Raw genomic sequence first — 23,559 nt, 5'->3', positions numbered from 1 at the left:
CAAGGCCTGAGAACAGGTAGCTAGGGAGACACCTGATTCTCAAGGAAAGGAGGAATTTGTATACTGGGACAAAGGGTTATTATACAGAGAGTGGACTCCTGAGGGAGAGCTAGAAGGTGAGAGTACAGCAGTTGGTAGTTTCTGGAGCCTACCGTCTGGCACTTCTAGCCATAGCCCATGATATTCCCTTTGCAGTTCATATGGGCATAAAACATACAAAGAGGCATATTATGCAGAACTTCTATTGGCCTGGAATTTCCAGAGATGTAACAGGGTACTGCAGGAACCTGTGAGCAGGCATTCCAGGCGCTTAAAGAAACCTTTGGGATGACCCTCTGTGTTAGCCAGTCCAGATTACAGCAAAGAATTTGTTGTGCAGGTGGATGCTTCAAACCATGGGGTTGGGGCTATACTTAGCCAGATTTCTTCAGAGGGAAAAGAGCACCCAGTGGTTTATCTCAGTCGTAGGCTCCAACCCATGGAGGAATGCTATGCAGCTGTAGAAAAAGAATGTCTAGCCATAGTTTGGGCATTGCAGAAACTTCAGCCTTATCTGTATGGAAAGAAATTCACTGTTATGACAGATCGCAACCCTCTAACATGGTTAAACAGATCCAGTCAGCAAAATTCCAAATTGCTAAGATGGAGCCTGGAGTTGCAAGCATATGATATGTCAGTGCAGCACAACAGTGGGATTAGCAATTGCCAATGCAGATGAGCTCTCAAGACAGGGAATGGGGTAAGGTGTACTCAGATAGACCTGACCCTTTCAAGCAGCGTTTGTCAAGGGTCACTTGAAAAACTAGCTTGAATTCTCCGGGGGGGGGGGGTGACGACTGGTAGAGATGGGTGAAGGCCGCCAGCCTAGCCATATAGAATTGTGCAGATAATTCTATCATTTGTAAATGTGAAATGTTGATTTAAAACAATGTGGCAACATTGCCATCTGCTGTAAGGAAAACTAAGTCAAACATTTCAAATCTTTCTTTTAAAGTTAAAATTATTTCAAATCTGTCCTTTGATCTAGATACTGTTACCGAAGAGGCTAGCTGAGCACATTCTTTCTATTGTGTTAACTTAAAGAATAATTACTGGAGTGTACATGTGAAATGTCTTTTATTGTTATAGCTTCCTGAGCAGGTGTTAGATTAAATAATGTAGCCTGTTGGCCTGGGAACTTCAAGCTAAGTGTCAAAATGATGTAATGTGTATACTTGGAAAACCTAAGTGTCAAAATGATGTAATCTGGGAGGTCCCAGCAGAAATGTTTGTTAGTGATTTTAAAAACTATTGCTCAGAGAGCAACTGTAAGCATTTTGATCTTGAACATCTAACTAAGCACTGCCTTATGCTCTCTTTATGTAAGTAGTATGTTAGAACTGTGTTTTCTCCTAGAAGTAGCCAGGAATTATAAAGATTAGACTAATTGATTTTCTGTTATGTCAGAACTGTACTACAGAATTATTTTAAGTTTCTGTGTGATCTCTGAACTCTTGAATAGCACTGTGGTGTAGTATTGTTTTGTGTTTTTAGTTTTTATTATTAAATATTTTTAAACCCTTTTTAACTGTGACTGGTTTATGTAGAGATAATTTAAGCTCTAGAGTACATTGAATGGTTATAAGTGATCCTGTAATAAGTCCTTTCAATAAGCCTTGATTGCTTACACTACTATTGGATAATAATATTGCACAGTAATAATTGGACACCCTTTTAAGGGCCTTTGGGTAGCTGATAATTATTAGCTGGTGGTGGCAGTAATTACTACTGTATAGTCTGGGTAAAGGGGCACAGCTGGAGAATCTGTGTTGGTCTTTCCCAGGAGTGTTTGTGAAGTTGTATAAATACTTATCGCAAAGTGTGTGTGTGTGTGTGTGTGTGTGTGTGTGTGTGTCAGCTACTTGGGCAGGGACACGAAGCAATGGTTGGACAGAGAGGGTACTGGAGGTTAGCTTACCAGCTACTTGGGCAGGGACACGAAGCAATGGTTGGACAGAGAGGGTACTGGAGGTTAGCTTACCAGCTAGGCTGAGATCTGGACCCTATAGCTGTGCCAGTGGGGAGTCTATTGAGGACCTGAGGAGTAAGGGGAGCGACCAGCCCCAGACTGACTGTGATCTCTGTGTGCTCTTCAGGGAAATTGCACTTTACTGTGTGTACTTGTTATCCTTTCCCTCATATGGATTGAGGCTCCTTGATTGCTGGGCCAGGGCACGGGAATCACAGAGGTAATTGTAGATTATCCTGATACCCTAGCTTGTAGTAGGATCTAGCTCTGGTACTCTTGATCAGGAAGCACCAGGATGAGTGCATCCTATGCCTTTTGTGATGCTTGAATCATGATTTGATCATGAAATTCAGGAGCTGCATAGACTTGGACTTAGCTGGAATGAACTTGGAGAAGATCACACCTGACTGAGTGCAAGCTTTGAGTCGATGTATGCTGCTCCATCTGCCATCAGAAGTCGAATGTGAGGAGGAGTGCTTTTGGCTTGGATGTATAAAGAATCACTACACAGCTGTCCTACCCATACCTCTGTTAACTGTGATGTGCTGCACAAGAACAATAAATGTAAGTGCAGATGATGTTCTGCACTACAGAGCAGATTGCTTAGCTCATTTCGTCAAGATAAGCTGTGCTTTCACTGTGCACTGGTACTAAATTGTTCCATGGTGAGATCACGTGCAGAGCAGAAGAAGAATGCCAAGGTGATGTGTGTTAGACCTGTATCATGATGCACTTTTTTATTACAGTTCTCATGATTTATTATGCACTTCTTAGCACTAGATTCATTGCACATGGTAGGGCAGGTAAACATGAATGCTTACAGCTTAGAAGGTATGCTATGGTAAGTGGTAGCTCAGATCATTTGGCTCACAAAAAAACATAGCAGAGGCTGTTGATATAAATAGGAATGGTGGTGTGTTCAGTAATGCAGTACATGGCACAGTGGTGCAAAGAAAGCACTGTTATAATAATCAGCTGCTCCTTATATCATTCAGTGCGGATGGGAGCACAAAAGCTATGACTACCCTAGTCTGGTAAAAAGTGTGGTATAAGGGAATTGTGTAAGAGGTTGGAAAGGGGGGTAACAGCAAATAAAAGGGTGGACACAAACAAGTAGAAGAGCGCAAGGTAGATATATGAAAGTGCAGGGAAGTAGTTGTTTTGTAGGGTTAAAACACCCTTTGTTTATATAAAGGGAGAATGGATGAGGAGAATTGGATAACAGGAACAATAGGGTATGTCAAGATGGGAAGAGTAAGTTTGCAAAGCAAACATGCTTGCACAAAATAGTAGAGGCAGCCGTGTTTCACATGTGAGGTTAAGATGACAAGGGGTGATGACAGACCTCAGGATGGTGGATGGTTGTTGATGAGAGAAGGTGGACTACATACACGTTATGGGCAACACACATTAAGAAGGGGGTCTACACCAGGCTGTGGATAGGATAGAGTGCTGGCAGCATGTTTGCTGCTGTCTGACCTAGAGAGCAGACTACACAGAATAGTTTCTGTGGGGTAGAACTGTGTGGCTGCTGGCAGAGGCTTGCAGTATTAAACAGCCCTAGCAGGACTTCTGTATGGTCGAGGCATGTGATCAGCAATGTCCCTACCACAGCTTCCACCATTTACTGCAAGTCCCGCTGGTCCAGTATTAGTAAGTGGGCATGAGTTCCTGCCTGAGAGCACCTGCCATCCTCCACTTACAGTGAAGCACTTCATTCTTACCACAGTCCCCAGCTGTCGCTGCAGCTGAAATGAGCTGTATTGGAATTACTTTTCCCACAAGTTTACCCTGTTCTGGACCTGCATAATGGAAACAGGAGACACAATGTGAAGAACACTGCAAGTTTCACATAGTGGGCTCTGTACCCCCCTAGATCATATACCAGTCATACTCGCTCTGCTTTGCCACCCATCATCACTGCCTCCCTGCATCAGCCAGCATACTTTAGTTCACATTCCTCATATGCTGCAAGAAAAAAGGCTATTTGTTAAAATGTGATAGGTGAAGTAGCAACAGATACGGTTAAAATATACAACCCACAGGTCCTATGGTCATGAGCCTTCACTCTTTCTTGCTAAACAGCCCAGTGTGTCCCTTTATACATAGTTTTATTGACTTAACAGTGTAAATGTACTTGAACACAGATATTCTGACATATCAGACTGCATAATGCATGCATTTCATGCAACACCTTCATGCAGAGGATCCTACCAGGCTGTTTACAGAGTACAGCTACACATCTGACTGATGTGCATCCAGAAAATATCTATTAAAAATAAAATTACAGTACATGTTTGGTATTAATGGTGGTGATTATGCTGGTTATCATATTGAAGCTTTTACTGCTGCACAGGCTTAGTGATGGTAGTTACTGGGCTTCAGTCTTCCTAAAGGGGCTGTTATGCTTTTATAGTTAAGTATATACTTCAAGCGGTCAGTTACACCTTTTCAATCACAGACTCACTCAGTCCAGGAATATATAAATGTTATTTTGCATGTAATTATCCATTTTTTTTGTTAAATGCAAATAATGAAGTGGTGTATTTTAACAGGTAGTTTGTTCCATAGTTTTGAAATAATTTGTGTTATACAAGAATCTGTTTTAAGCATCTCAGGTCTCCCCTGAAAAAAGGCCACAGGTCTATTGGGACCAACTTAGTCAACAAAAGGATAAATAAGATAATTAATAGTTTTATTCTTAGCTATTTTGAAGCATGATTCTCTCTCTCTTGTACCTGAATATTGAGGGATCAATTGTAAGGTTTAATTCCTTTCGCAAAGCAGAATTGTTCACTGCCTTGTAAGTTAAACATAACTAACTGCTTCATGAACTTAATATTATTGCAGCCTATGTCCGGATTTCATTTACAGACTGTATAGAAAGATTGTATTGCCCTACACACATGGAATTGGGCAATTTGGTGGCATTTGTTTTATTGTGCCTTATTTGAGTACATAGCACACAAATGAGTACAAATTTGCAGAGTTTGGTGATGTAGCACTATTTTGTTTGCAGTGGTATAAAAGGTAGAGAATACTTTCTGTAACCGTCTGGATTTTTCCTTGTAAGGTGCATTTTCTCCATTTTAACAATATCCTTTTACAGCAGAGGACTGATAGAACATTATTGAAGTTTCTAGTCTATCGTTATGTAACAATGGTCTGTTGTGCAGTGTAAATTTTATTTTTTAAGTGTATTTCATTATCTAGTGCAACTATTTAATTGATGCTGCTTAAATAGTGCATATATGCGCCCTTTCTTGACAAACTAGTCAGATAGCCTTTCCACTGTAATATTTCCTGGCATGTATTATCTGCTTGTTCCACTGCCTTATTTCCAGTCCAAACCCTGACTGTCATAGCTTCCATAGCTTCCCATTTGCCATAGTTATGATATGCAACTCCGAACTTGTCTACATCTTCTTCTTTGTTTCATTCCAGTATTTAGGTACCATGTTAAAAAAAAAAGTTCAATTGTTAACACACACTGCCTACACTGTTTTTTTTTTTTTATATATATATATATCATGTGTCTTACCTGGGCATCTTCCCTTTTGCATTGTGATATGTATGGGGTCTATGACAGCATCAAAAAGGCCTTTCATTGAATGGCTTTATAATCGAAAATTGCGTTAATAGAAGTCGCTTTTGTGACATCGCGGTACAGTGAAGTTTGGAAAAATTGCCCTTTCCTCACTGTAGTGCGATTTCGGAGTTGGTATGTATATATTTAGTGGGGTGTGTGGGGGCACAGCCCCTCACAAAATTGACTTCTATTAATGCAATTTTCGATTATTAAGCCATTTGATGAAAGGCCTTTTTGATGCGGTGTCATAGACCCATATATATGTACTTCTTGCTAATAGTGCATTTTTATTTACTTTGTTGTGTTTATCTTGTCTTACTGTTTGCCGTGTACTCATCTATATGACATTTAACATTTTTGCTCCTGCGTTTATATTCACAAGTTCTTTTTTTTTAACATTCACCATCTAGCTTGCAGCATTTAGAACCTACCCAAGATATTGTCTGGAAAAAAGATACTTGTTACAGTAGTTCATAATCGCTTTATTCATTCTTTGTTGACCAGATTAACCCCACAAGGCCAGTGGCACCTTTCAGGGGAAATCCAAGGTGGTATTTATACTGGCTAGGAAAAATTTGGCCAGGATGCCAGGAAACTTCACATACTATTTTCAAGGATAAGAAGTGAAGCATTTTTTGAAGCTGCTAAGGGGTGCTGGAGGGTTGCTTCTCCAATTCCAGGAATTCCAATATGAAGGATAGTGTAGCAGAGATGGAGAGAGAGAGAGAAGCAAGAGTAAACTTACAGAAGAAATGAGAAGGAAATTAAATAATTGCTACAAAGTTAGAAATCATAGAATTGGAGCTACTAGTGTTGGTAAATGTGATGAACTGGACAGATCCAAAGGAAGGCAATGAAGCACGATGGAGTGACATCGTGGAGAGAGTATTACAGGAGGCTGAAACTGAGAGGTTGGAAATGGAAGTAGCAGCTGATGAGGGGAAAACAGTGGAGGTATTCTTGACTGGTGGGAGTACCCAGTTTTAATGGTTTACCTCTGCAACAGGGTTTTAAAAGAAAGAACTTACAGAGATGCATCAAATCAAGGAAGGAAGAAATGAGAGAGATGGATACTTGTAGTTTTAAACAGCCATAGAAAAGACATCCAATGGTAAGAATAAAAAAAAAATCAAAACTGTGACGGAGTGAACAGATTTATTATATACAGTATTTTTTGCCACTAGAGTTTGACATTAAAGACATAATAGCATTAATTCATTTGGGAGCTGAACATTTCTGTGAAGTGACATTTGAAAAGTTTAATTTGCTGGAAAAATGTATGACTGAGACTGGAAAAAGAAAACACAGTAGTGGCATGGTAAGATTATTTCAGAGCTTGGGACTACATCTTCACTAAATTGACCATTTGGATGCAAGAGACTAATGTACTGATAAATGCATAAAAAACTAAGCATATGAGATCTGGGAGGTTAAATATTTAATGCAGCACTCTGTGATTAAAACAGTTGATTCAATTAAGGACCTAGGTATGTGGGTAGATCAAGCTTTTGAGTTTGTCTTACCAAATTAACCAATTGGTTAATAGTTTTAAAGCTATAGGCTGTATACAAATAGGCTGTATACAAATGTTTATAAAGTCTAGGAAATCAGAAATGATGAAGTCATTGTTTGAAAGTTACAGCAAACCTAAACCAGAGTATTGCATAATAATATTGCAATGTCAGTGGTGGAACAGGTAGGACAGTTATCTTTGGTGCAGAATGCTGTGGGCTCTATTCCCACACCAGGTAGATGAATTGCTGACATTGACATTGCAGTGCATTATAAGGAGGAGAGGGCTGCACACCTGAGTGTGCTATCCTTCGGATGAGGTGCTAAACACAGGCCCCATCTGCTTGAGTTGGAGGTAGCTCAGATGGATGTAAAAGTTCCCACTGCATCTATAACCACCTGCATCTATAACCACCAAATGGGAACCCTGAGTAGTCTGCAGCCCAAAGAAGCAAATATTTCATGACAAATGTACACTGTAAACTGCAAGACTTATTTTTCACACCACAACTTGCACCAGTTCAGTTGAGCACAATTTAAAATTTATGCACTTTTGTCCTAAACAAAGGACAGGACTTCATCAGAGCTAACACATCCTTGCTGTTAGTGTCTTCTTTGCTGTACTTCTCCTTATGATATACAAGCAACTTGTTTGATCCTGGGATTTGAGGAGTATAGCAAAGAAGGTTCTAATGGCAAGGATGTTTTGGTTTTGCTGAAGTCAACTGAATTGTGTATGTTGTGGTGCGGAAAATAAACGTTGCTGTTTGCAGTAGACATTTGTTGTGAAGTCTTTGCTTCTGTGGGCTGTAGACTACTTGGGGTTCTCATTGGTGGTGATTGATGTTCTTGGAATCCCTCAGACCATTTTTTTGTTCTTTGATCCCATAGCACCTATCAAAAAGAATAGGGAAAGTTTCCTGATGCCCTGGCTAAATTTTCCCTAGAAGTATAAATGCCACCTCAAGTCTCCCCTGAAAAGAGGTTACTAGCATAGTGGGTCTAACCTGGTCAACAGAACATAAATAAATATGGAAACCTTTATATGAAAACTAACTTGAACAAATTTAGAAGAGTACAGGAAAATATACCAAAGGCATCCATGGACCTGAAAGTTTAAGCTGTTATGAAAGATTAAAATATCTAAACTTGTACAGTGTTTCATACATATATTTAAAAGGAGACCATATTCGGATGTGTACAGCATTTAGACACAACTACCTCTAGGGATATTTGGATTTATTAAAAAGTACTAGTCCACTGTGGCGACCCCTAACCGGGAAAAGCCGAAAGAAGAAGAAGTGAATTATCAGACAACTTCTGTAGGTTATATAAGAATGAGAAATTTAATAATTGGTTCTCTGAGAAAGCAGCTGATACATGGAATAGACTACCAAATTATATTAAAGTAAGCACATGTGTAGACATTTTTAAGAACAACTTGGACACATTATGGGAATTGCTGTGGTATGTTGGCAGGCTAGAAAGACATTATTGCCCATACCTGAAATGTTTCTATATATGTCTGTACAACTAAAAAGGAAAATAAAAGTGCAGTTAAGGACTTCTTTTGTGGATGAGCAGCAGTTAAAATGTTTTGCTTTCACTATGTAGTAAAGTACATGAAGTTAAAGAAAATGTGATGAAAGAAATGTATCAGTTAGGGTTAAGTGTTGGTGACGGTAGATATTAAGGATGGGAGAATTCAACATATTTCAAATACAGTAATTGTGAATGGTAAAGAAGATTTTTTTTCAGTACTTGGGCCAAAGTAAAGCGTGTTATTTTTGTGGAGATGAAAATCATTTAGTATAAGACTGTAACAAATGAAGGTATGGTCAGTGTTAGTTGAGGGGATATATAGCAAAAAAAAAAAAAACTATAATGCAAGCTGGTTTGCAACAAATGTACAGAACATGGGCATTTCTGGTTTGACTTTGCATATTAGAAAAGGAAAGGGATGAAGAGGAAAGGTAGAAGAAAGGCAGCAGAAAATATTACTGTAGAAGATGTTGAAAGAGAAGCTGATATGAGGAAGGGGATACTGAAGTAAGGATAAACAATGAAGAGGTAGTTAGAGAGGAAGTAGTTCAAAGTGAGGTTATTAATATACAAGAAGAACATAGTTTTGCACTTTTAGAAAGTAAAGAGAAAAAAAGGGAGAAATATAGAAGAAGAACAAGATAATGATAAATAATTTTGTAGGAGACTTGAGAATGAAAAGAAAAAATAAGATCTGGAAGTAAAACGTACAAACAGAGAAAAAGGAAAATATAGGAATTTTTTCTCATTAATTGTAAATAGCATTCAATGCTGGTGAAATGGTACAATAAATAAATGAATGGATGCTCTTGCTTGCTGGATACCAAATGTAACAAAGAAGTAAAAAGGGAGGAATATAGGCAGTGTGAGGGAGAGGGTTGAATTGTTTACTCAGAAATGAGACGTGTTCTGGAATACGAAGTCTTATAAAAATGAAAACGTGCAAATTTTAGCTGTAACAATAGTAACACCAGGAAGGATAGTGTTGTTTGATATGACAATGAGACAGAAGTACAAGACTAATAGTGATTTATGCATATCTTAATATGGCAGGAGATTGTAACTGTAACCAGGGGACAGATAAAGGAAAATAACATAGGATATTGAGGAGTATAAGCTAGGACTGGAGAAGAAACAGAACAAATAAAGGAGGAAAAGGGATAGAGAGATTAACAGCAGAGTTTTAAAAAGGGAAGAAATGATAAGAAAAGTGTTATGGAAAGATCACTGACAACGAGATCATTTATACAAATAAGGTACAGTGAGGGGTAATGTATAAAGAGAAGTATAAAGTATATATTTAGAAGTGGAGAGAAGAAAAAACATGTAAGCCATTTGACAGAATTATATGAGAAAGAGACAGAGCAATGAAGTGTCAAAATAAGAAAACTAGAAGGATGGATGTTTCAGAGAAAAAGTAAAAGTGATATTATATAAACAAGTATTTTTCTGAAATTAAAGAAATAAGTTTCCCCTTAGGAAAAGAAGTGAAAATGAGAGAAGAAAGGATGGAAGCTATGTTGGATGGTAAAGGAGACAAAATACAAACAAGAAGATATGGAGATAATAGAAAAATTTGTAGGGAAATATATGAAAAGAGGAAACAAATGGGCAAGAAAATGGAAATTAAAAAAGGTCTGATGAAGAAAAGAAATGCTTGGAAATTATATAAGAACAGAAGAAATAGAAAAGGTGCTTAAAAAAGGTGAGAATGAATCTGTGTGATGATTGCATGGTGTAACCTATGACTGTTATAAGAAAAGTGAAAAATCTTAAGACATTTTTAGAAAATTATATTCAAGTAGAAGAAACAGAAAATTTGATAAGGTAAAAGTGAATTGTCATAAGGATTGAGTGATGTAAGCTACGCACATTATGAAGAAAAGAGTAAAGATGAAAGAGATTTTTTTTAAATAAGTACAGGTGCACATTGCTTAACATCCAGGATAGGTTTTATTCCATAAAGTGGTAAGTGGCATGGACATTAAGCAAACACTGTATTATTTGCATTCTGCTTCACTTAATATCCTTGTGTGCAAAGACTGACCACATTTATGTCCGCTTAGTACAGTGTGAATGTAAATGTGGTTGGACATTGTGCGGCAGGATATTAAGCTGCACACACTCATGTTAAGTGAATGGATGAAGGAAAATATAATGACGTGCAGTGGATGGAAAAAAGGTGGAAGAAAATATATAAAAATTGGAGGCTTATAACACTAGGGAATACTGACTATAAAATATTTATGAAAATACTACAAAAAGGGTGGAGAAAGTCTTGAGTGAGGTAGTAGGAGAAGGAACATATGGAATAAAAAGGAAGATGTGAAATAAATGTTAACAGTAGAAAAGAAGTAGTAGAGATGATATTGAAAGAAAATAAGACTGATAACATGCGATGTAGCTAAAGCCTTTGATAAAGTGAGTCATGATAAGATTTTAGAGGCATATGGTGTAGGAGAAAAATATGAATGTAATAATGACATTATGAAAAGTCATAGGTACCAGATTGTGATAAACAGATGAGAAAAATAAGAGAGGAATAAAGCGGGGATGCAGGATTGGTCTTTGAGTACGTGCTTCTTTATATTAGTAATCAATACAGTAGTACAGACATGCATGTACAAAATAAAAGTGGCAAGATGGGAAATGGAAGAAAAAGTTATATTATCAATATATATGACTTCTGCAGATGATTTAGTTCTAACAAAAAATGGATGGATAAATAGAACTGTAATACAGACTGAAAAGCTGTTAAAACATTGTTTTGCAGTTAAATAAAATAGTCTAAAAGTTTTGGTGAGATAAAAAAATGGAGTAAATTGCAGAAGAGAGAAAATTTGTGAAGTGAAATTTAGTGAGTATAAAGGTGCAGCAGGTCAATGGCTACTGGAACAAAACAGTTGTTGGTTTAGTGGAAATGTTTTTATTCATCATTTTCAGGGGAAAATAGTATATCCGGTGGCAATATGTATGCTTCCAACTCAAATTGAAAGAGAGTTGAGTTTTTTTGCTTCATTTGGTGTTTAAGGTTGAATCCAGTGAGAAGAGTTACAATGTATACCAGTCTAGTGGTACATTCCACATCTCTGCATTTATTGAGAATAAAGAAAATGGTAAAATACATAAAAACAATCATGATATATAAAATGAGAAAAATGGAAAAGAAAACAAAGATGGGTGAAAGAAAGAGAGAAATAGAATAAAATGAAATTATGGCAACTAAAAGTAAGTGATGTTGATATGAAAAGAGAAGAATGGTATAAAACGATTTTGGGAAAAAGTGCACTACCCATGGAAACAAATCCTAAGAGAAAATGAAAGAAGATTATAAAATTCAGAAGAAAACAAGTCTGATTTTTTTTTTTTATGAAGTAGAGGATGTTTGTGGAGAATTGTATTGGATACGTTTCTGGTGAAAGACTGTGAAATATAGGGTAATAGAGGAAAGAAAATGTGCTTATCTGCAATGAAGAAGAAATAGCAAAACGTGTTTTGGATGTTAAAAAGAATAACAAATGTTGGGAAAACATTTAAAAATGAGTACAGTCAGTAAATATTTAAATGTATAAGTATAAATATGATAAGTGGGAAGTATTGTAAATAAAAGTGAGATTGATAAAGGGGATAACGTAATGTTTTTGGCAGTATGGGTAATGCATAAGAGCAGATGTGAGGATTTGTTGTATTAGAAGAAATGGTGACGAGAATGATGTGTTTGTTGAAAAAAGAAGACTGTTGTGGATGAAATGGTGGAAGATAAAGGGTAAATATAAAATAAAAAGGAATATGAAATATTAAGATGTTCTTCATGTTTCACTGTTGCAGTCAACACATTTGGGTTATCCCTGCCAGTGTAGCCCTCAGTCGGCCCGAATACCAAAGGCTTAGTATTAATGCGTCGGTTCCCGTCACTCCAGCAGTGACACCAGGTCGTCAGTAGTATAAAATAAGGCAGACCATGCCCTTGCATCAGTCTTTCTTGCCAAGGAGCCCGAAGCAGTAGCAGTTCGCATGAGTGCTGGTCGGCCGCTACCTGATTTTTCTTTTTCCGAATTGAAGTTGAAGTCTTCTAAAGCTAAGTACCCCGTTGGGGATTCTTTTTTCTTGCTGTAACCAATGTCAGAAAAAGTTAACAATTGTCTCGCCTGTGAAAAGCAAATACCACACAGAGGCTTTCATTCTTACTGCGTCACTTGCTTAGGCCCAGACCACAATGTCCCCCGCTGTCACTTTTGTGCTTTGTTCAACGCCAGATCTATATGTCATCGGGCCCTTTTTGTAGCTAGATATTTTTGCTCTCATTCCTCTAATTCCGATATGGCTTCAGTAAGCCATCCGACAGCAGATCTTCCAAAAAAAAACATAAGGATAAAGACAGAGACAGACCGCGCAGATCCAAACCTACCGACGCCGCTTCCGTTAAGCTAGTCGTCAGTTCTCCGGTCCTCAGTGAGGCACTTTCGCAGCCCCCTGATGCCAGCGTCTATGGATTTGCAGGCCGCTACTGAGACCCTTTCGGAGTCCAGTATGCCGAGAGACTCTTCATCGACTAAGGATCCTGCGGATGTCTCTACCTTGGATGGGTCCGGAACCGCTGAGCAGGCACCGGCTTCCGAGGAAGTACTTTGCACTACCGATTCTCAACACAGACCAATGACTTCTTTCACATCTACCATTCTTTCAAAAACTGCCAAGTTTCTAAGGCCCAGGGTATGAACCACACCCAAGAAACCGACGACCCAATCTCAGGGACCTGCTTCCTTGCCTCAGTCTCAAATGCTTAAAATGGTGGAAGACTTTATAATGCTGATCAGGGGAAGCCAAGCTTCCCCTTCCAAAAGAAAAAGATTTGTCCCCCAGTAGTTTTATTTGAACAGGAGTCCGATGACTCTGAGGCATCTGAATATGAAGACATGCGACCCCTCTCTGCTTATGAGGATTCTGATGCAGAGGAATCCATTCCTTCAGCCTCTCCACCTGAGGACTTTTCCTTTGGGGAAACCCTACATACTTTAAGGGAGAATTTCCAATGGGAATGTCAGGACTACCCTCGGTCTAAAAAGAGACTCTGGGAATTCTTATATCTTCCACAGCACAGACCTCTGGCCATTTCTCCTGTGTTGGATGTTGTGGATGATGTTTTCATGGAATCTAGTTTGACTCCTGACAACCCTCCCTCCTGCTCACAGGAAGCCTGACAGGTACTATAGAGTCCCTGACTCTCACAAATTTCTTTTAAAAATCCTACTACTGATACTGAGGTTATTGCTCAAGGGCCTAAAGGAATTAAAGCAACTTCTGCTAAGAATCCCACCCCCTCAGATAGGGATTCCCGAGCATTAGACAGATGGGTTAAAAAAAAGTATACACCTCTGCTACTCTTGCTATTAGAGCACTAAATTGTCAGTTCCGTATGCTAAAATTTCAGCAACATACCATGGAACTCCACAAAAAAAATCCTTTTCTGCGTGTGCAGAAAATAGTTACAAGAGTTAATGCATTCTGCAAGTCAAGTAACTATGCACACCTTACAATGTGGTTTTGATGCCCTAGAAGCATCTTGCAGGGCAGCAGTCACTGGTTCTGTCCTTAGAAGGCATGCTTGGCTTAAGGAACAACCCTTGCCAGACCATGTCAAATCCAAATTATTGGATGCACCCTTGCACAAAGACAACTTATTTGGCATCAAGGTAGAGGAGGTCTTAAAAAAGATGGAAGAAAAAGCTAAATCTGTGCAGACAGTTAAGGACTTCCTGCAGGTCCAGCCACCCAGGTTCAGTAAGCATTGCCCCTACAAGCACTGGTCCTTTCCTGCCCCCTCCAGGTCAGCTCAGCCCAGACCCCAGGGAAGCAGGGCCCCCACCCCCAGACAGCAGCCTAAGGGAATGCAGAGATCTAAGCAATGGAGTTCCTCCTCTTCAAAACCAGGGAGTGTTAAACCACCACCTCATGGTAAGAACTCACAATGACTCTCCACTTCACCCCCTCCCTCTGCCCACCTGCACTTGCCCCTAGGAGGAAAACTCTCTTTCCAATCGAGCACCTGGGCCACCATTGCCAATGACCACTGTGTCTTCAACATAGTGTCCCACGGATACAAATTTTATTTCCACACACTACCAACCCCAAAAGGGTTCCCTGATCTTCCCCCAAACCAGTGGGCAGAGGCCAAAATGCAAGTCCTTTCCCTGCTGTCTATGAGGGCAATAGAGCATGTTCCTGCAGAACAGATAGGCAAAGGTTTCTACTCCAGACTTTCTGGTACCCAGAAAAGAGGGCACCTGGCAACCCCATCCTCGATCTATGCATTCTAAACACCTTTCTGGTGATACCAAAATTCAAAATGCTCACCCTCCAACAACTACTACCTGTGCTCTCCAAGGATGCTGGGTTAGCCACCCTAGACCTAAAAGAAGCTTACGTACACATCCTAATCAGGGAATCATGTAGGAAATGTCTACGTTTCAGGACAGGATCATTGCTCTTTTAGTTCTATGCGCTTTCCTTTGGCTTATCCACTGCTCCCAGAGTTTTCACAAAATGTCTGGCTCCCGCCATTGCTTTTTGCAGGCAAAGAAATATTCAAATCTACCCATACTTAAATGACTGCCTAATTCTGGCAGACAGGAAAAGCTGCTCAAGCACCTGGCCTTTGTAAAGGACCTACTGACCTCCCTAGGGTATACTATCAATGAAAAGAAATCCAAACTAGTACACACCCAAATAATTATATTACTGGGAGCAAGCCTGGACATAGCATCCCATATGGCATTCCTTACACCAGAAAAGCAAACCTACCTGACAGCCTATTTCTCTCAACTAGCCACCAGACCCCAGTTATCTGCAAGGAAAATCCTGCAATCTCTGGGGTTCATGGCTTCTTGCATTCTACTCATTTCATATGCTAGACTGCATATGAGGAAACTACAATGGTACCTAAAAAGCCTTTGGTGTCAACACTCTCAAGACCTGGAAACTCTTACACCAATGATACCTTGTTTAAGGAAAAATGTTCTTTGGTGGGCAGCAACATGCTACTACAAGGGGCTACCCTTCTCTCAAGCCCATGCCGCCCAGACCCTCGCCACAGATGCATCAGACTATGCCTGGGGTGCACGCCTGGATGGCAGGTGCATACAGGGACAATGGAGCCCACATCAAATACATCTGCACATCTACCAAAAAGATGTTAGCTGTCCAGCATGCACTGACAGCTTTCAGACCCCTCACCTCCTCTCCCCGGGGGCTCTAATGATCAAAACAGACAACACCACTGTGATGTGGTATATCAACAAGCTGGGAGGGAGTCACACTCCTACCCTCTATACAGACTTGCCGTGACCCTTTGGCACAGCCTCAGCCATGCAACCACCTGTTAGCACAATTCCTGCCAGGCTCTCTAAACTCTCTGGCAGACAACATAGCAGAAATCTTCTGGACCCACATGAGTGGCAGCTAGACCAAAGAACCTTCACCCTTGTAACTCAGAAATGGGGCATCCCGAAGGTCGACCTCTTTGCTTCCCACTCCAACCATCAGCTCAGCAAGTTCTGCACCAAGGAGCCTCACTGCAAGGCCTGGAAAGTGGATTCTCTATCCCTCCAGTGGGTCAACCTCTCTGTCTATGCATTTCCCCCACTACCGCTCATTACAAGGGTACTGCTCAAAATAAGGGAGGAAAAACTGAAGACAATCCTGATTGCCCCAGACTGGGACCACACCAGCACTGGTACCCACTGCTGCACACCATTGGATCGCCCTCAGATCCCAACACTCCTGACCCAGAGGGAAGGAGAATTCATGCATCCCCAATTGCAGACCCTCAGTCTGGCAGCCTGGCTTATTCCCTGACCACTGCACAAACTTATCTCAGCAAACAAGTTCTAGATGTTATACGCGAGACCAGACGCCCTGGCACTAGAAAGTCTTATGCTGACAAACGGAAAAGGTTTTGCACCTGGATCCAGGCTAAGGGAACCGGGACGGCACAGCTCTCACTACCTCTCATCCTGGATTACCTTGCTGACCTACTACACAGGGATCTATCCTTTTCTTCTATTAAAATTTATGCCTCAGCTATCTGTGCTCATTTCAGCACAGAGCCACCTCTTTTCTCACACCCTCTCAACAATCAGTTCCTAAGAGGGGCTAACAACTTGAGGCCACACAGAAGAGCACCTACCCCAGTTTGGGACCTAAACTTTGTGTTGGAAAAACTCACCCTGGCCCCCTTTGAACCAGCAGCTTCAGCAGAGTTAAAGTTTCTCTCATGGAAGACAGCCTTGCTTCTGGCCATCACTTCAGCAAGAATAGTATCCGAGCTACAAGCACTAATGGCTGTAGAGCCCTTCATCATTTTCCATGCTGACAGGGTCTCCCTCAGGACTAAACCCATCCTTCACGCCAAAAGTGGTGTCCAGTGTGGCTCTCAACCAATCCATTCATTTGCCCACCATTTTCCCTAACCCACAAAACAAGGGGGAAAGGATACTGCACTCTCTAGATGTACACAGATGGCTCAGATTCTATCTAGACAGGACTAAATCATTTAGAAAGACTGATCAATTGTTAGTCAGTTTTGCTGCAGGAGCAGAGGGCAAAGCCATACCCAAACAATCAATTTCCAAATGGATAGCACACTGCATCCATTTGTGCTACAAGCAACACGGGAAACCTCCCCCTTAGGTGGTCAGGACACACTCTGCCAGAGCAATCTCCACCTCTGCAGCTTTCCTCAGAGGGGTCCCCACCAGCGACATCCTTGAGGCTGCAACATGGACATCAGTTCATACCTTCACCAAGCATTACCACCTGCCTATCTTCTCCATATCCAGGGCAGGCTTTGCCACCGCAGTCCTGCAGGGCATCTTAGCCAGCCCCCAGTCTTCTTGACTGCCTCCACCCTTTTCTTCAGCTTTGGGAATCAACCCAAATGTGATGACTGCAACAGTGAATCATGAAGAACATAGTACAGTTGTGCACACTTACCATAAATGTAGATGTTCGAGTGTATTCACTGTTGCAGTCCTGGTTTCCCTCCCTCCATCCCCCTAGCCTCTCTCTCTCTCTCTCTCTCTTTCCTTACAAGGAGTTTTTGGTATTTACTTTCTAATGGTAGTGGTCTTCCAGCATAACCAAACTCCCAATTGGCTCCTGACAGGGCAAGAAAAACTGATGTAATGGCGACGGTGGCCTTATTTTATACTACTTGACGACCTGACATCAGTCCTGGAGTGACGGCAACTGACGCAGAAATACTAAGCCTCTGGTATTTGGGCTGACTGAGGGCTACCCTGGCAAGGATAACCCAAATGTTGATGACTGCAACAGTGAATACACTCAAACATCTACATTTATGGTACGTGCACACAACTGTTCTTTCTTTTGTTGCTAGCTTGTAAATAATTTTAAATATGAATAAAAAAAAAAAAAAAACTTGTTTGGGTATAAAATGAATGAAAATGTTTGTAAAACAAACCCTACTCTTTTCGATAACTGCTGTGACATCTTTTGCATCACGTGATCTATTACCAATTCAGGCAGCTAGGATCTTGGTTTAACACCTAACCCAAAGGATGACACAGTCAGCAGTGTAGCACTCCCTAATGCTGCACAACAGTGTCAGTAATGGAAGTGAAGCAAATCTACTCTAGTGGGAATAAAATGAAGTGAACAAAATGTACCCGAGTAAGTAAACCATGGACTCTCTTGTAATGGGGAGAAGGTAATGTGCATGTGTTGTATGAAAAATAATGGATACAGAACTAGGACTGTTGCTCCCAAGGAGGTAATATCATCTGCCTAGTCACACATCATGCAGATATGAAACAAGAAGAGACTCATTTAACTTTCAGTTGCATTAAATTACTTGCAATTTTAAGTTATTAAATATAATTTTCACTTTAATTCAGTCATTCTCAAGCCATAAATTGATGATCATGCAGATATGAAACAAGAAGAGACTCATTTAACTTTGTCACTTTAAATTAATTACAATTTCAAGTTATTAAATATTATTGCTAACGCTAATCCAGTCATTGTCAAGCCAGAAGTTGATTGTATTCAGTCACATGAAGTTTAAATTTATATTCGCAATGTTTTACTAAACTAGCAGCATGCTCCTTTTTTCTAAAAACACTGTTATACAAGAAGCTAATCAGAGTATTCTGTCTCTTGTGTGACTGACTGACTTGCTTGTTTTCTTTCAGTGAGTCTATCAGTGTTCCTATGATTCCATTGGGCTTAAAGGAAACAAGAGAAATTGACCTGACAGTACCACTAATGGTGGGTATCTTTGATACTTTTTACTAAAAAGTCGTGGAAAAAAAATTTACTGGTAGCCTGATATCGGTTGGATTTATTTAATAACTAAACTAACAATGGACACTTATGGAATAGCATGAGAGTTGAGCAAGGTATATAGAATACTGAAAGTATCTGATTGCTTTTGATGACTAGACATCATTCTGTTTTGTTGGTTATTTTTTATACTTGTATAATAAAATACTGCCTTATTTCAGATTTTTCTGCTTACACAGAAGTCTTGAGCTGAAGCAATTTCTTTTTTTGCAAGCCATCGGAAACGGAATTACACCATCATGTATTATATATTAGGATTTCCTGGAAAGATTTCTTTTTAACATATCTTTCAGATGTCCTTGCTTTCTATGGATATTCTTGTTTTTAGCTCAAATTTTGTTCTGTCCTTCAGAAAACTTGGCCAGTAAATAGAGACATATTAACAATTACAGAATTCTCCTCAAAATGCATGTTTTTACAAATCATCTTACTCTATTAACTTTTTAGTGAGCATTGTAAATACTTAAAAAGTAATCCTAATTTGAAGTGCAGGGGCCTTTGCACCTGAGTATTTTTACTTTGTCCATGGCATGGCGACTAAGTGGGAGTTCCAGGGTCGTAGTTCAGTCCTCACCTCCTGTCAGTGCCTGTATGGTCTCTGTGTTCTCCCTGTGTCTGTGCAAGTTTTCTTTGGGTACTACGAGTCCCATGTCAGATGACTGGCTACAGCAGAACTGATCATTATAGAACTATATTTACCCTTGCTTCTCTGGTTAAAAAGGGTCCATGGACCAGCCCACTTACCCAAATTAAATAGTAAAAAAAAAAAAAAAAAAAAACAAGGAATAAATAAATTCATAAATTCTGTAGGCAAGAACATGAGAAGTGTCATAGGTAGTGTACTAAAACAGGCTGCTTGCTTCTTTAAGTGTTATGGTATCAACATTTTTTTGTTTCACTTCGTGATGGTTTTCTTTTTTTTTTTTTTTCTTTTTAAGAAAATTACTTGGAGTTGTTCATAGTACCTCAAAATTCCATGCACTTATTCACTAATCTATGATTGGGAAAAAAACTGTGAATGGGATATGGTAACCTAGTCTGTAGGGTTGCCACTTTTTCAAATGCCCAAAGTGGGACATTTTTGGTACAAATGTCAGATTTTGCAGGGCAAAATGTACCCATGGCCAGTACAAAGGACAGAACTTCACTTTTTTGCCTAAATAAAAGCTTATTCTTGTATCATTTTAGTTGCTTATTCTGTTTCTTATAACATTTAGGTGTTTCAGATACAGTATAACTAATTTATGTAGCTATTACATAAAATGTAGGAAATATGTTTGCCCTAAAATCTCAGGACATTTGCCATTTTTTTCAATTTCTTTGCAGGACACAACTGCCCAAAGTGGGACAGGTGGTAACCCTGCTAGTGTGTTACCAGAGTTTTCACCCTCAAATGTTTTACTTTTCCCATTGGTCTGGAGTAATAATGGCAAAAGATGTGGCATCTGCTACCCAATGGCAACACCACTAACCTGCCAGTAAAACTTCATTTTAAAAAAGAAAAGGTTGTAGTCAATACCTTGTCAATTATCTTACATGGAATTTTGGTATTAATTATTGCAACAAAACATATATCACATAGGCATGTAATTATTTATGCTCTCACAGTTTGAAGAATTACAGTGCATAAATCTTTGTCATTCGCATTGACCAGGCGGGTTTCATCATCCACATTAACACTCCTCAATTTCTGATAGGCAGTCTTTTAATTGTGAACTTGCTGTTTGTAGCTGGTTGATAATTAATCTATCTGCAAAGATGGCTATAGGTTCAGTCTTTATCCCAGTGGCAGAAACTATGGGTCAGAATTGTGACCAAGTCCAACCGAGTATGTTTGGTGTGCTGAAAAATAAGGAGTCTGCTTTCTCACCAAAAAGGCATTATGCGGTTACCTTGAAATATAGTTTGTATACAACAGCTTCAGTAGATCTAGTGGTTTACCTTTTGTGTGCTCTGATTGTAAAAAAAAAAAAAAAATTCATTAACACTACCCCAACCTTTTTCAGCTTTCATTATTCTTAAATGTGTGTTATAGGGCAGATTAATTAATGCTGTTAAACAACTGATACATTTGTATTTTTTTTTTTTTGGTTTTCTTAAAGCTGATCTAATATCTACTATTTAAGCAATTTCAACAGCTGCTGTAGAGACTGGTGGAGGTTGGGCTGAGTGTGCTTCTATATTTAAATCTTTCAATACCAAAAAGTTAAATAGTTCTCTCAGCGTATTACTTTTGATTAAGGTTATATGTAAATAAATTAATTCTAGCAAAGTATTTTTTAACCTTGCTGTCATACTAACAAGTACTTGCTCTCGAGTCCTTTTTTAAGGACACATTTACTCAGAAGTTAAACAAAACAGACTTAAGTTATAACTCATAAAAATTGAAAGTCTGACATTCTCAGATACCTTGTCAACGTTGTGTTGTTTTCATTTTGTACTGAAAATTTCTAAACCTGTTGCTCTCCTGTAGCTTCACTGAGTGTTGTTGTTCATTACTATCCTGTCTACCCTGTTTTCCTCTGCTTCCAGTATGTTTTTCACAGCTGCTAAACCAATTTCTAATTAAAAAAAATCTTCTGTGCCAGCTAATGTTCTCTCTTACTCTTGTAGTTTTTCAGGTTTCCTAAGTTGAACTGAAGGCAGTGCTGCTTGGTTTTAAATTAAGTAGTGCTGCTTTTTGATCAGTCACGCTTCTAGTCTGTAAGCCTCTACCTGCATTTCATTTGACCATTGTTTCAGACTTTGAAACAGAATTAAGGATCATGTAAAAACAACCAAAGGAAGCAACAGGCCACGGCTGTAGAAAAATAAAAGCAATTAATTCCACACAAGACAAAGGTGAGTGCTTTCGTGGACTAAGCCACTTCATCAGACAGTAAAAACAGAACAAACCCCCCATTTTATACCATTTCAGAACAACTCAATTGATAAAATCCCCTCCTTCATTTAAAGGCACACAACATAAAAATTACAACTCTCGAGATTCACTGTGTCACCTGAAAAAAGCTTAAAGTCAAATTGCACTTAAAATAAAATTCATAGCATTAGAGATGTACAAAAAGGGACATAAATATATAGGACTAAACATATGTAAGTACAACTACTTAAGCAAATCCCTGCCTAACAAAATAGGCTTAATATTTATTTTGTCATTCAGTCCCCTTCCCTGTACTAGCCCTAAGTCTCACAATCCATTCAAGTTCTTTGGTCTCATATCTCCACCTCTGCCATTGTGTATGACCCTATCTATGACCATAAAAACAAATCTGTGTGTCTCCATGCCTCTCAACATGTCTCGCCAAAGCATTTGTTTCCACTAACTTCTCCATGTCATAACAATGCTCTCTCATTCTATCCCTAAGTCTCCTGGTTATTGTTATGATATAGGGAGGTTAGTGGAAACACATGCTTTGGCGAGACATGTTGAGAGGCATGGAGACACACACAGATTTATTTTTATGGTCATAGATAGGGTCATAGACAATGGCAGAGGTGAAGATATGAAACTGAGAGTTGAGACCAAAGAACTTGAATGGATTTTGAGGCTTAGGGCTAGTACAGGGAAGCGACTGAATGATAATAAATATTAAGCCTATTTTGTTAGGCAGGGATTTGCTTAAGTAGTTGTACTTACATGTGTTTAGTCCTATATATTTATGTCCCTTTTTGTACATCTCTGTGCTATGAATTTTATTTTAAGTGCAATTTGACCTTAAGCTTTTTTCAGATGACACAGTGAATCTCTTGAGAGTGGTTGTCTCTCTTGTATACTGCTACTTTTATACTGCTACTTTTACTACACGAAAAAAACACTTTTATTAAACCATCAGTACACTTAACACTTTTATTCTGAAAGTTACAAAAAATTTGACACTTGTTCAGCCCAGCTCTGAGTATTAAATCTAGAGACCTACAATTCATATTTATCACTTTGATTTCCGTTAGACTGATAAGGAGGTTGTTGCTGGCATGCCTTATGAACGGTGCCCGACTATCTTCTTTATCATTCTGCCTTTGTCTTGCAACATGACAAGAGTTTCTTTGTGCCACGTACTGAGTCACTTTCCAGAAGCTGTTAAGAGCATCTCTGTTGCCTTGTTTTTCGCTACTACAGCTGCTGTCTTAGCCTGTTTGTTAGTCAACCAGTATTCCTTTTTTGCTTGGTTCATTTTTTCTGTTTCTCACTTTTCCTGCACTCCTCCTTTCTTTTTATGACTTTCCTTATGTACCTTACTACTATATCTGGCTTGGCTGCATATCTTTTCTATAGTCCTTACACTTGCTGTTTTGAGGCAACACTATTCTTCAGCTCTACCTATTAAGTATTTTTCTTGAGTAATTCCTTTGAACTCTTGTGCTTTCTGTCTAGTCAACTTCCAGTTCTTCAGCTTACTTTCTGTTGACCTTAGAGCCTTCTCTGACCACTGCTTGCAGCTGATTGTGGCAGCCAGTGATTTATGCTATGGACTGAATGGTTCACTGGAGATAATTGATTCTACTTCAATGCCCTTTCCTTACTAGGAAAAAGTCAACTTGAATTGCA

General features: G+C 39.3%; 1 protein-coding gene across 1 annotated transcript in view; it reads left to right on the top strand.

Moving 5' to 3' along the window:
* The window catches only part of RHPN1 (rhophilin Rho GTPase binding protein 1), a 1,554,789-nt gene that overhangs the window by 580,595 nt on the left and 950,635 nt on the right, over positions 1-23,559 (top strand). Inside the window, exon 4 of the mRNA XM_044067337.1 lies at positions 18,863-18,938. Within this exon, the coding sequence (XP_043923272.1) occupies positions 18,863-18,938 (76 nt within the window). The remainder of the gene's footprint in view (positions 1-18,862; positions 18,939-23,559) is intronic.

This window comes from Protopterus annectens, chromosome 3.part1 (genome assembly GCF_019279795.1).
Source record: "Protopterus annectens isolate FY-2018-M chromosome 3.part1, PAN1.0, whole genome shotgun sequence".
In the NCBI taxonomy this organism is placed as follows: domain Eukaryota; kingdom Metazoa; phylum Chordata; order Ceratodontiformes; family Protopteridae; genus Protopterus; species Protopterus annectens.
The sequence above is the reverse complement of the archived record's forward strand: the minus strand, read 5'-3'. Positions and strand labels throughout refer to the sequence as shown.